Here is a 16,530-nt window from a genome sequence, read left to right as displayed (position 1 = left end):
CCAAGTTTATGTATCCTTATCCCTGTTCACATTCCTATACTTCTCTGGCTGAGTCAGACCTCCACTGGTAACCGCCACCATACTCCATCCTGCTGTGTTGAGGGCTAGTTGATTGTTGCAGGCCAAAGAGTGAATACGCTTCCTCCCGTCTGCACTCGGTTAGATACAAGCCTATAAGTCTAGGCTGGCGGTATCTATATCTCCCACGTGTTCAAGTACGTCGTTTCTTACCTAACTAAGAAACAGGACGTCCAAGCCTTTAATATATATATCATAATAAATATATCCTATAATAATAATCCCATTAATCTGCCTATTTCTAACCAGTTTTATATGTTTAATAAATGTGTATTTTTTAGAAATACTTTGTTAGATTATTGATTATTAAATTGTATCGGAGCTACTCTATACTCGTATTCGCAGTCTGTCTGTACATCCCCTCATACGTCAAATAGCTATACAATTGAATGTCTGGTCGTCAGCGGTTTTAAGACTTAGGATAAATTTTATCCAGAGGTGTATTATACTCATACAAATCATTTGCAGATCCTCGCTTTGGCCTCAGAAAAAAAATGTCCAAAATCGACCCACCCTAATGTGTATGGGTCTAGATTTATTGAAAGAAAATGAAAATAAAATGTTATGAAACGTTTCAAAAGTTAACTTTTCTAGTATTGGCCAAAAGATACATATAATTATGTACTTTAATAATACTTAGATGTATTGGTTTGTCAATAAAATAATAGGAAAATATTAATGGAGCAATGATAATAGATCATAATATATTATTCATAGCAATTGAACAATCATTCATAAGATTTATTGGTTGAAAAGATGTATAAAAGTACTTTTGATGCTAATCTTAAGAATTCAGGTAAGTATTATAATTTCACCGCATTTAAAGGCCAGAAATTTATATTTTCAAATAAGGAGGGGGATGGGGGGTGGGGGGCAACATTTAAAAAGACAATTATTTTTTTTCTGGGACATTTTTTTATAAGAATCATCACTATAATGGATAATTATATCAATCCAACGTTTAACGAGATCCTTCGGTACAATCAGACATACAGAATAAGAAGGGGGGTTGGATTCAATGCTCAACAATGCAAATTTGAAGGAAATTGCCAAGAAATGAAATAAATATAAAAAAAAAGAAAAAGAAAAGATTTAGTATTCCGATCATACAATAATTCAACCTCAAGAACTATTTACTTTTCAGCATCTTCAGACTTTATTTATATTTGATTTATGAATAATTTTGTTTTATTGAGTTTAATGTTCTTTTGTATAGGAAGGACTAAGAAAGACTAACCTACTTTTAGAATGAAATCCATAAAATTTAAATCACTAGCGACTACGCCCCCTAGAGGCCTCTAGGGGCACTTGAGGAGGGTGGAGTTGAATTTGATAACCTAATTTTATATTTGAGATTTAAAAAGAAAAGAATAAAAAATGTTAGGGGGGGGGAGGGTTATTATTTAGGGGCTATTTCCTGGGGAGGCTGGTTGTACCCTCCTCCAAAAAAGTTATCAACCTTCTCAGGGCCTATAAGAATGAACCCTGTGAAGGAGAACCATATCGGTTCAGCGGTTAGAGGGATCGTTTGGTACAAACAGACAAACATCCTCTTACTTTATTAAACTCATTTCCTCCTATGTGAAACTTAATAAAGATACAAATCTTAAGTAAATAGGAGAATTCATGAATAAATACAACTACAAAGTAAGATAAGTGAACGTACCATACTAAAACACGATTCACTAAGAATAAACATTGATTTTATTGATCGATATTTTTAGGGGTCAAAGTGATTTTAATATAAACTGTATGGATCCTCTTGGCAGAACAGCCCTCAGTATTGCCATCATCAATGAAAATCCAGGTATGATTTATATATCTGTAAATTATTTTTAGAAGCTTAGTTGTTTGCCATAAAAAAACCCCATACTTTTTGTTACCTTGACTTAAGCAAAACATTTGATGAAAACGTCGAAATTAACAAAAAAAAATAATTGTTGTTATCAAAAAGCATACTGTTTGAAAATCCAAGTGTTATCTTATGAACAAAAGACTTTTATTTTTACAAAAATACAAAATCAATTTAAAAAAACTTTTAAATGATGTATTAAATACAAACATTGAATAAATAATATATTAAATAAGCCAAATAGTATAGGTAAGTATTCAATGACTTTTAAATTGATGAATACTATGATGTAAGATATTTCTTCACGGTATGTTTATTTATCTATGCTTTTTATATTTGTATTTCACTTGAGTCTGTACTTAAAGTACTTTAAATCAACATCAGGTATAATATTGTATTTCAACTATATATTTAATATTAAAAGTCCGCAAGTTTGGCATCTTGTTGTATTCCAATAAAGTGCCTAAAGAGGAGGCGAGGTACTTTTTCCTTTGTTAGTTTATTTTTTAGATCAGGTTGTTAGTTCAGGTTATTCTGGGTACTAAGGGTTGGGGACCACTGGTATAAATCTTGTAGGGAAGGGGGTCCCCGAACGGGTTAGGCATAGGAAACCCCCGAGCACTTATCTTTGATTTGTTTTAAAAAATAAGGAAGAAGGTTTTAGTGCTCGATAGTCACATTGACAAAAATCATCAACATTTGTTATTTTCTATTATATAAAAGATCAAATTGACTTGATTTTGAAAGTGCAATTTCTATGAATTTATGAGCACCTCTATGAATACGTGAATATTAATCATTCTGAATTTCCTATGATATTTTAATATGTAGTTGTTCCTTAGAGATTCAGTTTCTTCAATATTTAAATTGATGTTAATCTAGAATCGATAATATTAATTTCTCACTTTTATATGGATGTTGATTATTTTCTTAATTATACAAAATACAAGTTCTTATTCTTATTATGTAAATTCACTCTTATATTAAATTAAGAAATTATACAGAACTTTAATACTGGATAATTTTAATTAAAAAGTTAATGTATGTTTTACGTATGTGTGTGTGTTGTTCATGTGCGTGTGAGTGTGTTGGATGTTACCAATTAAGAGTTGAAGACATTGATACAAACTTATTTAACCTAGTTAAGCCGAGGATTTTCCTAGATTTTCAATAAAAAAAATGTTGATAATGTTTTTTAAAATTATTAAAAATGTCTACTGCTAATGAGTTTTGTGGCTTTAATAACTCTACATCTCAGGAAGTTTTTGTATTTCAATTCTGATTACAACCTAGTTTTTCAGAATACATGAACCTTTCCCAGCTATAATAGAGTTAAGTTTAACTAAAACTAAGTTCTTAATAAATAATGTAATTTAAATGACCCTAGCATTAGGCTATGTCAGAATATAGAAACCTGAAAGCACCTTTTTCCTAAAATAGTTTATGGTAAACTGATAAAAAAATATTTCATGAATATTTTTAATTATTGTATTTTTAGAACTAATGGAGATTTTGCTTGAGAATGGCATAAAAACTTATGATAGCCTTCTACTCGCCATTGAGGAAGAATATGTAGAGGGGGTAGAAATACTTCTTGAACAAGAAGAGAGAATATGGAAGAGGGGGACACCCCATTCTTGGGAGGTAACTACCATATCAGCTTCATTTTTTTCATGCGCACAAATTGTTCTGTAGACCTTAGCCTACATCAATCTGTTATTATATATGGAAATAAGCATCATAGTAACGCGGTTATTTCTTCGTTTAATCTTTTTTTTGTGTTTTTTTAAATCTAATGCATAGGTTTTAAAAAATTTAGGGGCGTATCCGCTAGTACTGTATATAAAGTCTGTACATAATTATGTCCTAAAACTTTTTAATAATGAAGATTAATTAAAATTCTTCTGAAGCTAATCTTAAAATTTAAAACTTAAAATTGATTATACTTTGAACACAAACAAACATATTATGGATTACTTTTCATGTAATTTATCAAAATTTAAAGCTAGAAAATCGCCAGGAATTAGGTATAACCAACAAGCGAAATAAATCTAAAATAATATTTGGGAGGAAGATGTAGAGGTAGTTAATTCTGCGATGTGTTAGCCCCCAACGACAGCTGAAATTGCTTATAGGTTTCGTGATTTTTTTTCCGAATTAATTTTGTTGTTGGTATAAGCTGGAAAATCTTGAACATACTAACGAAAGTTGTTAAATCAATGTTACCAAATATTTGTTTAGGCCGTTGATCCAGTATATTCGTCCTACACACCAGATATTACTCCACTCATATTAGCTGCTCACAAGGTAGGTTCACATTAAACAGGGATATTAAGGGATAAGACAATGGACAATAAATTGATATGCATACCCAATGATTATAAACGTTACTTTACATTTTTAGGTTGTAAAAGATGGACATGAATATTTGAAATTTTTAATCAAAGTACCCAACGAACAAGATAACATGGTTGTAAAACTTTTGTTACCAATGTATTTTACACTACAATATGACCCCCCTCCATGATTTTAATCCCCAGAAGAAATTTAAATATTTTGAAAATCAACTCTCGGATTCTGCTTATTTTTTATTAGCTGCTTCGCTCCGGCTCTGATAGAATAAGATGAAAATTAAAATGTGTAGCCGCTGCTACTTTCGGCTTCAGGTACAACTTTTGCGAGGCTCTAGCTTCGAATTCACATCATTTGATAATTCAAAATAATTTATATTTTTTTTTAATATTTAGAATAATTATGAGATATTGAGAATATTATTGGACCAGGGGGCAATATTACCATCACCTCATGACATCAAGTGTAATTGTCAACCCTGTCTCAAAACTTTAAGGTAAAGTTTTTATTCTTAATAGTTGTGTTGTAAAAGTTTAATGTGTCGGTTAGAGAAGAATAGAGAGATAGAATGAATAAAAAATATAAAAGATACATCCTCTGCTTATGCCTCCTATTAGAAGTGATGTTTTAAAAACAGGCATTAAGGTGTTTTGTCAATATTAATGAATTCATAAAATTTACAATCTTCATAAGACTAGAACAATTCATCTCTCAATGAACAAAAAATCTTAGATTACTTATAAAACAGACCACTAAAACCCAGCCAAACATATCTTTTATTGTATAATTCTGTTTTTATTGTGTACAGAAAATAAATATATTTGTGATGAAATTGGCTCTATTTCGGAGTATACGCAGTTAGGGGCAGTTACTTATAAAAACAAGGACAATTATGTCAATAAGAAGTGCTCAACATTGAAATACCAAAATATAGGAAAAATGCAAACCCAAAGGATAAACATTGAACAGTATATAATGTACACCAAAATAATAAGAAGAAAAAATGACACCTAATTTAGATAAAAAAATAGTTGTTGAAAAGTTTACCCAATGTATTTTTGTATCACTCAATTAAAATTTACACTAAATTGACAGAACCAGTTTCTAAATATGGGGTAAATATTTTTTACAATTAAATCTTTTCTCAAAACTTAAAAGAGCGATATACTTTGTAAACAAGGTTGATATAGACATGTTACTTACAGATAAACAGACTCACAGTATTTCATAATGTCCTAATCTACTGTTTTACCTCTAGTTTAGCTATCTGTGTCTCTGGTAGTAGAGAAATGTAATCTCGATAATTTGCTCCAAATGTGCTTAAAATCAGGGATATAGGCAAATGTGAATGACAAAAAGTATTTTTTCTCAGATATATAAAAAATATAAAATAAAGGATTGAATACAAATATTTCCTTATTTTGATTCAGCGTCTCTCTTATAGACCCTTTGGAAATTAATAGCAAAGCTGCAAATTACTTATACAAACAATTATAATGTTCATATGATATTTTTGAGTCTTTTTACCTGGACAATGACATAGATCCACGGGTTTACACACATTAAACTTATACACACAGTTACACTGAAACAAATAATACACACAATGATACACATAATCCCATAGATACACAGATACAAACACACACACACACACACACACACACACACACACACAACCATGGAATCTACTTAACACGACTGTTAAAAATTTAATGTACTGCTATAGTTGTGATGTTAATTAAAGTCAGGAAACGTAAGGGATAAGACACACTATGTAAAATTTTGATGTAATGGATATATTAAAGAAAGAAATCCATACAAACAACATAGAAATACTAGAATACTGCTAATACACACAAACACAAATTATATTCTTGTGATATATGCAATAATACATTGCTGATTGATACTAATAAAATTATTAAGGGAAATCCCCCAGATAATTTATATAAATATTACATAATACATATTATGATGGGATAAGATATAATATTAATATACATATAAAAGAAAAGTTATGAGGTGGAAAAACTATTTGCCTTAAAAATGTATAATTTTTACTGATTTTGTTTTCATAATAAATCAAAATATAAGGTATTAGTAAATTAGTCATTGCAACTTTTATTTATAACCATGTAGTCGTTGTATTTTGAAACTTTGTAAGTTGGGTCAATGCTTTATTAAGTTTTTGTAGAGTTGAATTTTGAAAATGGATCATTACCAATGGAATACATTATTTTTGAAGATTCAAGTTAATGGTTGAAAAGTTTGAACATTGCTAGTTCGAACAAACCAATCAAGATTTGATACAAGAAACTAAAGTTTTAAGATTGCGTGTTTACTGATTCAAATTTTAATAAATTTGTCGACTCGGAAATAAAAGCGAAAGAACAAGATAGTTTTATGTCATGACAGCTTATTTATGTTAATATAAAAACTAAACAAACGCTCCCAACCAAAGTTATATTTTCCAAACACCATACTATTACACAACCTATAATTTGTATTAGTGTATAAGGGGAGGAAAGTTTTTCTTTAGTTTTCCTGCTCGAAAAGTAAATTATTATTACCTTGAAGACCTTCAGAATTCTCAGAAAATGTAATATTTAAACATTAAGGTACGGTATACCTTCTAGCATAAATAAATGCCGATCCAACATAAACAGTTATTGGAAATTTTAAGGAAATATTACTAAATAATTGCTATTTATCGTTTCGTATTATAGACAGCTTTTTGCGGATAAAAACTGAAACATTTTAAGATTAAAACGAGTTTAGTTAGCCTCGTGGTGCCGAAGGCACTAGCTAACATTTATTTTGTACTTCTTATAATTTCTTTGCTATTATTACTTAGACAATATATTCCTTGTTATTTTAATAATAATTATGAATAAAGAATAGATTATTTACCCATTTAATTAATTAATGTATCTTAATTATTTATAACATGATTTGTTTAAATAACTATTGCGCTAATTATAAGATTATATACACGTTTTAGTAATTAATTCAAAGTATCTGTATCTAAAGATATAAAACAGTTGTCGATAAATTGATAAATATCCACAATGATAATACGTAAAATTACCCCTTCTCTAGATAAGAAATTAGTGGTTTTAACGTTCGAACCCACAAAGTTCACTCCCTAGTCCCGAAAATTGCTATCATAAAACTTTGGGGACGAGTGTAATGAGAGTGTAATGAACACCCCATGGCCTCTTTATTTCTGTTCTTAATTAGTTAAAATATAGTTTAATTTTATAATTATCTTCCTAGTCCTATGTGTATTCGTTAATTATAATTACAGTTATTGAAACAATTTCCAGTCAGAGCCGCGAACAGTTATCAGTTTTCGTTCCTTTCCTTCACTTCTGAACATGTATGCTATTGGTATATAATCTGTACCGCATATTAAAACAGCTTTACAGCTTTCAATTTCCTATTGATTGCCCTTATAAAATTCACCATTCTATTAATTAATAAAGATATAGAGGAAAACAGCATTGTCTTATGCAGTAAACCTTAAACCTTTATCGGCTCTAACCCACCGATACCATTTCAGATCTAGGATCTAATAAATATGGAATCCTTATTTTAGTAATTTTGTTTTGTTAGCAATATTGTTTTTTTTTTCAGGGATGATTCATTACGGTACTCCTTGTCACGACTGAACGCATACAGGAATATATTCACCTTTTAATTGTATATATACATACTATAATATCTCTGAAACACCTGGGTAATTGTGAAAGACAAGGTGTCAGGTGAGTACAAAATTAAATTTTATGATATCAGGGTTGGTCTATATTTAGTAATAAAATTTAAAAAATAATAAATTTTTTATGCAATTCATTTTCGTTGGATTAAAACCAGTACTGAGCCATACTTGAAAATCCTATATTGTATCGTATTATAAAGATTTGTCCATTTAAATAAGATGAAAAGTAGATGATTAATCCAAGAAATTTATTTTATTATCCGCGGAAAACGAAAACGATAAATTAAATAAAACCTATTATTTTCTTACCTAACGGTCTAAAATTATTATTAGTGGATAAATTTGAATATAAATGTATATTTCATGTAAATAATCTCTCTGCTTAACTTTAAAATTATTAATTTGATCTTACAGATTTTAATAACATTTACTTTCTTTTTTGAATGATATTTCTCCAAATATATTTTATGTGGTACACTAATTCTGAAAGATGTTGAAACTTTCGAATATTTTTATGAAAAATTAGACAAAGTTTTGGGTTTTTCTACGAAGGTCAGTTATTAGGATTTCTTTAGCATAAATTTTCTTACTATATACAGCAAGACACCTAGAAACAAGGATGAAAAAATCCATAAAAGCAAAACTCTGAAATGGTAGGACAAACGCACATTAAAACTTGTAGAGTGTCAGAACTGATTCCTAAATAAGCAGAATAAATATATATAAGTTTAAGCAACATGTTAAGTAAATTGCAAGTTGCAAAAAAGCCTAAATACAGGATAATGTTTACGGAAATTCTTACATTTTAGGACTTGATTACATAGAAGCTTCACTTATAACATTGTACTATGTTGTTTTAGGAATCAGTATTCCAAAAATCAGCATATTTAAAATGGACATACGGACTTTCTGATAACGATGATAGAATTGCTACTCTTTCTAAATTGTACCTAACTGTTATAGGAAAATCATGCAAAGTTTAAATTCGAAAATTCTAAAATCTCTAAATTAACGAAAAGAGCTAACCGTTACGGAAGGAAGACCTAATTATAGAATAGTTACGATTTTAAAAAGAACAAATTTTGTGATGATCGCACATGAAAAAAAAATAAAAAGCTAAACAAACAAAGTAGGTAAAAGAGCAAAAACTTAATAGAAAATTCAGAAGCATAGCAAGTTATTTACTCCATGTAATCCAATTTTTACAAAAATTAAACTAAGTAACAAATAATTTCTGCTTTCTATCTTTACAGAAAATTACACCATGATAAACACCCAAAATCTGCCCAGACCTCAGGTGCATTCTTAAAAAAACTTTTGCCCCACTAAAATCAGTTTGCCCCACTAAAATTTTAGTGAGGCAAAATTATCCCCTCTAAATCTTTAGTTTACCTTACTGATTTTAGTGGGGCAAAAGTTTTTTTTTAAGAATTCACCTCTGAATTCTAATATGAGTTTATACTAACGGATACAGTAGTTTTCAAGATTTTACTGAATAGACATAAACACATCCAGCTACTTCTCATATATTTTAGATAAAATTGATTTTTTTGCTGCTTATGGTTTATTTTGTATTTATTCAACTTGATATGGATTTGTAAAAAGATGAGATAGCATCTATACATTTTGTGTAAAATTAGAAAAGTTTGAGAATATAACCAGGTCTTTAAACTTTTTATAGAATAAGCTTTAGAAATAAAAACTTTTGAGAAAAGATAAAAAGATATTTTAAATTAGGGAAGCTTTTGTATTTTTACATTGGGCCATTCTGTACATCCGTAACGAACAGCTTAAATCGTTAATTTAAGCATGTTAGATTTTTGACATCGATTTAAAAGTTTGCATGATGATTCCTGTAACAGTTAGTTTAGAAACAGGAATCATCACTTTGTTATCGTCATTAGAAATCCGTCCCTTTCCTGCATTATGATTTTATTACCTTTAGTTTTTATGACGTGATTATCTTATTAACATGAATTTATGACTAAGCCTTCAATTGAAAGTACATTCATATTTAGCAATCAGTATTTGGGCATTTTTGCATTAGGTTTAGACTTAGCGTTTTTGTTCAGACTTTTTAATGATTTTAATACGATTTTACTCACTTATTATTATTTTTTTATGTCCACCTCGCAGATTTAAATTCGTTGCTTTTTGCTTTTCGGATGTTGGCATCCATGTTTTTTTATCTGATAGTTTTGGTATAGATGTAAATAAATAAATAAAATGAGGATGGTATTAGACAATTTATTTGCTTTTCTCATTGTTTTGTTCTCTTTATAAGTATTGTTTTACTTAAAAGCTTTGGTTGTGGTTTTAAATGACGTATAGCAAAATATATTTTTTATTTGTTAACGATAAATAAAATGCTTTTTTCCATACAATAATGAAGCACAGTGTAAGTTTTGATAATTAATTTTGAAAAATAATATACCTGTTAAGAAAATAAAACAAGGATTACAACATGTATAAAAACACAGCTAATAATTTGAAGACAAATCAATGTTGAACTTACAATTTTACATTTTAACTTAAGTCTTGTATATATGTTTATTCATATAATTGATTATTTATTATATATTTAGATATATCACAAATTGTAAATTTTGGAAATCAAACACCCTACTGTGCTACTCATTGATCAAAAGTTGTTATAGTATAAGAGAATCTAATGAAATAATATTAAACCTTATTCCTAACCAGAAACTTCTACTTCTTGACCCTGTAGGTAAGGGAGCAGTTGAAATATATAAGAGAGATATCAGACAATACCAAAACATAAAACCCATCAAGTCATCCATTCAACTTCCAATAAATTTTACACACAATGTTTTCTTAAGTGGAACAAATTAAACATTCAAAGTTTTCATTACGTTCTCAATTTTCTATTGAAAATACTCTAAGAACTAGCATCAAGAATGGACATTTTCATCATAGCAGAATCAGGGGTCATTTTATTTGCGTATTTTCCATATAGTTGCGTGTTACGTTGAGTTAAATGCGCTTATTAAGTCAAAATGTTCTTAATTACTACAAATATATTTAAATTAATTAAATATACAAATATTATTTAAGTTGAATTTTGCAGAAAAAAAAAATTTGTTCTTTGAAGTGGTTTCTTTTATATCATTTGTATAGAATATCATGAGTGACAACATCCATAGGTGGCGAAGTACAAAAATATCATGGATGGTAACACGGACGAGGAGATTTAAAGAGCATTTGTTAAATCTAAGAGTAGATATATTGGAGAAAAAAATCACGAAACCTTTCTCCCATATTTTTATGTTTTGTAACATTTATATTTTGTAGCATAACTGACAGACCGACAAACAAAATAATTAAATACTGAATGCTCATTGATAAAAGAAATCTTCAAAAAAAGATTCAGCTGTCTTGAATATCACCTGAGAAAATCATATTTATCACAAGTGTTACAGACTGACGGGCAGACAGAAAAAGAAAACTATAGAGTATCTTCATTGCTAAAAAAAAATTATTCTTATGCAAAAAGCAAACAAATATTCTATTTCTTTGTGATGATAGTTAGTAGTTACTCTTTAACAATTTTTGAATATTATTTTCTATCCTAACAAAGTAATTAAAACAAAGTTTTTCTATGATACTTAACAATCTGGAATAAAAAAATTTCAACATATTTTCTTGTTCCTTGTAATTAAAAAAAAAATCTTAATGTGATTGTTTTACTCTAACGTCCACTTATTGAGGTTATTACCCAGAGGCCACTAATTCATATACATATCTTTATTTCATATGCATATTTTTAACCTTGTTTATATTATTATTCATATTTATATTACAATAAAAGATTTCCAGCTGATGTAAACTCAATTTATCTATAATTTTTTCTCTAACCATAATTTACCAGGGATTAAACATTATTCTCTATTTTATTTTCTACTTCATATGAAATAAAGAAGAAAAATCAGACAAGCCATTATAGCAAAACTTCTATTAAATTTTCTGTCTGAGAAATTTGAGCTATTTTTTCTGCTATATGAGATTGGATTTTAAAGTTGATAACAACATTTTTGACTTTGAGCATTTCTACATCTTGCTGTCTTCAAAAATAATAAAAATTGGGATATACTTGGCTACGTACTTCATTATAGACAAAGCTTTACACAATTCTTGAGAATTGACACAAAGACATATATACTATATAAACTGTATTGTTAGACTTTTCTTGGTATATCGATAGAATTGTGCGTTTATTTTATTATTTATTTTTTTAGATTAGATGTCTAAAAATTCACTACAAATTTTTTAACAGATTTAGTTATCTTCTCCTACTCCTTTGCACTTTTTTGTATATCACATGTTTTTTTTATAAATTTTTTCCTCTTTTTTTGTATCTATTTCCTATTTACTTGTGTGTGGGTTGAATTGATTATTACTGTGTTTTTTTCTTATCTGCTTCTTATATTCTAGGTACCTAGGTAATTTTAAAATGTCCTATATGCTAATGCTAAAGTGGGCTTTAATACGTTTAGTATATAAGCCAAAATAATCTACAAAAAAAGAAGAAGGAAAGATTATTAAACAAGTACACAGCAATACACTGAAATTCTATACTGTACAAAGTGTGCTAGAATGAGAATGGTTGACAAATGATGCTCTACCCTGATAATACAACAACACAACTGTCTAACTGGAGAAAAATATTTTATAATAGCTGTACAAGATGTTGCAATATGTCATTATTAGTTCTATATATTTTCTTTCCTATATATTTCTAGATAGGAATTATTCTACAAATGTCTTTTTGTTACTAATAAACATAAAATGTTTTAGAGTTTTAAATTTTTGAGAGTAACAATGAAAATATGGATAAAGAACTCAAATTATAGTTGATAAAATATTCATAAATGTACATTGGTTTAAAATTTTTTGGATCAAGGACATTTTAATAGTAGCTATCTCCTTTTCCTAGCATTGAACCTAAAATATCCTATCAAAAGCTACTGTGAAAATATGACGAAACCCGCTACTTCGTTGTCTTTCCTTGAACCAATTTTTTATCTTTTCGTTTCACCATCAAGTTAAGAACTTATATATCTGCTCATTTAATAGCATCATAGAAATTATTCTTTCATTATTACTATGTAGTAATAATGAAATTATAGTTTTGTTATTGTGTTTGTAGAATCTTATTCTTATCATTGCATTGTAATATGCAATATGTAGAAAAGTATTTGTTTATGTCTCTCAATTACATTCTCTCAAAGTTATAAGTGGTGTTGCTACAAAATAACAGAAATTTCACTGGATGTTTCACCAACACCTAAATCTTGTGTTTTAAATGTATAAAAGTACCAGCCCTATCAGTGCTCAACCGGCACTTTGTGGGAAAGCACCAAAAATCTAAGTTAGTATCATTTTTGGCCAGCCTTGAGTTGACTCAAAAATAAATTGAGAAAATCAAAAAGTGTAAAATTCTGTTTTTCATTATGCTGCAATTATAGCCATTTACTTTACATTTTCAAAGAATTTTTTTTCTATTCACACTTACGATAATAAGTTTGAGAAAAATACTCTTAACTAAGGTTGATGTTTGTGGGGTTAACACTTGGACAAACAACAATAATTCCTTCTTGTTTGTGTTTATATGAGAAATATGTTTGTCTAGCTATCATATCTATTCCTATTTATACTGGTATTATAGTCTTATTAGCATATTCTCACAATTATTCTGACATCTAGGCTAAATCATTTACTCACTTGACATATTAAGTTCTGTTCTATGCATTGAATATTTAACATTAAAGAAGGAAAACCACAAAAATATAATATTTCTTTAGGTTATTCTAATGTTTAAGTCTGCAAAGATTTTTATAGATTTTTACACATTAGAGAATTCAAATTTCAAAATTGCATATGTCAAAAATGCTTCATCACTTGGAAAAAAAACTTTTTTACTATTTTCATAAGTAATATTATCATATTCTTGTTACTTTTAATGAGGAAATAGAAGGTGAATGTAACCTGCAGGGCTTTATCAAGTCCGTCTCTGATATCCTTGACAAGCACAGATCCTATCCTTACAGCTTTCAAACTTTCCGCACAGCTCAGAAATCTAGCAAAGATGGAGGCTCAATTCTGCCAGGTATGCAATTTTCTAGTATCGCTTTAAAACCGATTAATATATGGTGGATCAGAACCGGTTCTCAGCCATATCGAAAAATTATGAATCGCATCTTATTATAGATATAACTTAAACTGGTTTTAATCTTATAATTTGTACATTTATATATCCGTGGAAAGCTGTTTATAATCCGATGCAAGAAATAACTATTATCTTTTTCATTCATTTCTAACTTTTCTTTTGGCCTGAAGCATTATCAATAGAGATATAAAACGATTTCTTCCCAATAAGCCTTAAATGATCATTTCTTACTCCTATGTTCTTAAATCTTTACCTGTTATTGCTATAGAATAGGGTATTGAAATACTTCATCATCGTTTTTCTGATTCTTATAGTGATAAATTTTATCATTGATTTCTTGATAATATTGCGAGTAAACTATATCTAATAGTCAGTGGCCTCCCCATCCCTACCATTTCCCTGTTTTCAAGTAACTTTTTACTTAGTTTCAATTCAATTGTTACAAATGATGTTACATTAAGACAATGACTTTAGAAATGTTTTTAGAAAGGTTGCAATTACCTACCCATTTGTTATAGTTAAGTATCTTTTAGCGTTGAGATTTTTATTTTATTTATAAATCTAGATAAAGAAGCTAGTAAAAAGCCTAAAATCATACCTGGAAAACTATGGGTTTAAAAATAAGAGAATGGGCTGAAAATTGTTTCCCTAAAAAATTCAAAATATTATCGCGATTTTTTTAATATAGATTGTACAAAAATAACCCCTAAGTCAAATTTCTGATCTTTCTTAAGAATCCACTACATGTTAAAACTTATTTTAAAACTTTAGTTCTCTGGAGAAAAGAAACATTTAATTGAGATAAAGTATACTGTGTACTTTACTTAATGTTTTTTATTGGTTCTTGATAAAAATAGTAAATTATTTTAGTTCTCATCCATACGAAAAAACTACGTCTAGCATCGTATTATATCCAGCTTTCTACGAATATAAAAATGTACAATCATAAGAGTAAAACCAGTTTTTTTTAGCCCGTGCCTTCGGCACCTTGTGGGCGTGGCTGTATTTGTACATTCTATATCCGCGGAAAGCTGTTTATAATACGAAGCGAGAAATAACTATTATCATTTGGTCATCTGACACTCGATGATTTTCAAAGATATTGTTATTCTTGTTATTTTTAGGAGTATACAAGTCTTCGAGAACAAGTACAGAGCTTCGCAACCTCCCTCCTAGATCATGCCAGGTACGCAACCTCCCTCCTAGATCATGCCAGGTACGAAACCTCCCTCCTAGATCATGCCAGGTACGCAACCTCCCTCCTAGATCATGCCAGGTAGGCAACCTCCCTCCTAGATCATGCCAGGTACGCAACCTCCCTCCTAGATCATGCCAGGTACGCAACCTCCCTGCTAGGTCATGCCAGGTACGCAACCTCCCTCCTAGATCATGCCAGGTACGCAACCTCCCTCCTAGATCATGCCAGGTACGCAACCTCCCTCCTAGATCATGCCAGGTACGCAACCTCCCTCCTAGATCATGCCAGGTACGAAACACTAAAGTCTTAGAACGTACATTAGTCTGATATTTTTTAGAACGGAAATAATTTATATGTAAATATATATCAGCGCTCAAATAAAAAAAATGAATAGAAAATCTTTAAAATGTATTTTTTGTATTTTGTTTCATTACTGAATTACAATGAAAAATATTCCAACTAAAGTTTTATAATTAATATTGTAGAAGTACTAAAGGTCTATATGATTAATATTTTAGGAGTTCCTATGAACTGGAGGTTATACTGAATTATAATGGAGAAGAGTCCACCTGGAGGCCTGGAAATCATCATACTCTAGGTATTGAAATATTTATCTATCCTTGATTTATGGAAATTTTAAATTAAAATTATTATAATCATGATCATTAAGGATATTTATGAACAAAAATAGAAAATTATTCTCAACTTTTGAAAAATGCCTATATAGGTTTGACAAACTTCTGAAAACGTCTTTTTTTTCTTAGATCGACTGCATTTAGCAATAAAGTGTAAGCAGAAATCTTTCGTGGCTCATCATACTGTTCAACAACTATTAGGAATATTATCATGTTAATAAAGAACCAGGAAGCTTATTGTGGCAATATGTGAACAAGGACGTGTATTCACTGTGCATTTGTAGCGCAACAATAACAATAATATGGACTAATAGGAATTAGTCTCATAATGAAGCAATTTCTAGAAACCTTGTCAGAAAAACAGCAATCGGCAGCCGCCTTAAAGCCTCAGGGAATCAACCTTACAAATTTAAAATTCAACTGGAAGTTTACACTCGACCCAAATATGGCATTCCCTTTTTTAAAAAAAAATTCAGAGCATACAAACGGGTAAAAAATTGAGGCTTA

General features: G+C 29.3%; 1 protein-coding gene across 1 annotated transcript in view; it reads left to right on the top strand.

Moving 5' to 3' along the window:
* LOC145312496 (transient receptor potential protein-like) overlaps nucleotides 1-16,241 on the top strand; it is a 40,120-nt gene extending 23,879 nt beyond the window's left edge. The window contains exons 3-11 of the mRNA XM_080151754.1: nucleotides 1,803-1,885; nucleotides 3,429-3,574; nucleotides 4,172-4,237; nucleotides 4,678-4,778; nucleotides 7,922-7,967; nucleotides 14,017-14,130; nucleotides 15,315-15,376; nucleotides 15,907-15,986; nucleotides 16,153-16,241. Of these exons, the coding sequence (XP_080007880.1) occupies nucleotides 1,803-1,885; nucleotides 3,429-3,574; nucleotides 4,172-4,237; nucleotides 4,678-4,778; nucleotides 7,922-7,967; nucleotides 14,017-14,130; nucleotides 15,315-15,376; nucleotides 15,907-15,986; nucleotides 16,153-16,241 (787 nt within the window). The remainder of the gene's footprint in view (nucleotides 1-1,802; nucleotides 1,886-3,428; nucleotides 3,575-4,171; nucleotides 4,238-4,677; nucleotides 4,779-7,921; nucleotides 7,968-14,016; nucleotides 14,131-15,314; nucleotides 15,377-15,906; nucleotides 15,987-16,152) is intronic.
* Nucleotides 16,242-16,530: the final 289 nt, after the last annotated feature.

This window comes from Acartia tonsa, chromosome 2, assembly GCF_053477335.1.
Source record: "Acartia tonsa isolate MP-2025a chromosome 2, ASM5347733v1, whole genome shotgun sequence".
Classification (NCBI taxonomy): domain Eukaryota; kingdom Metazoa; phylum Arthropoda; class Copepoda; order Calanoida; family Acartiidae; genus Acartia; species Acartia tonsa.
Note: the sequence above shows the minus strand (reverse complement) of the source record. Positions and strands in the feature narration are given on the sequence as shown.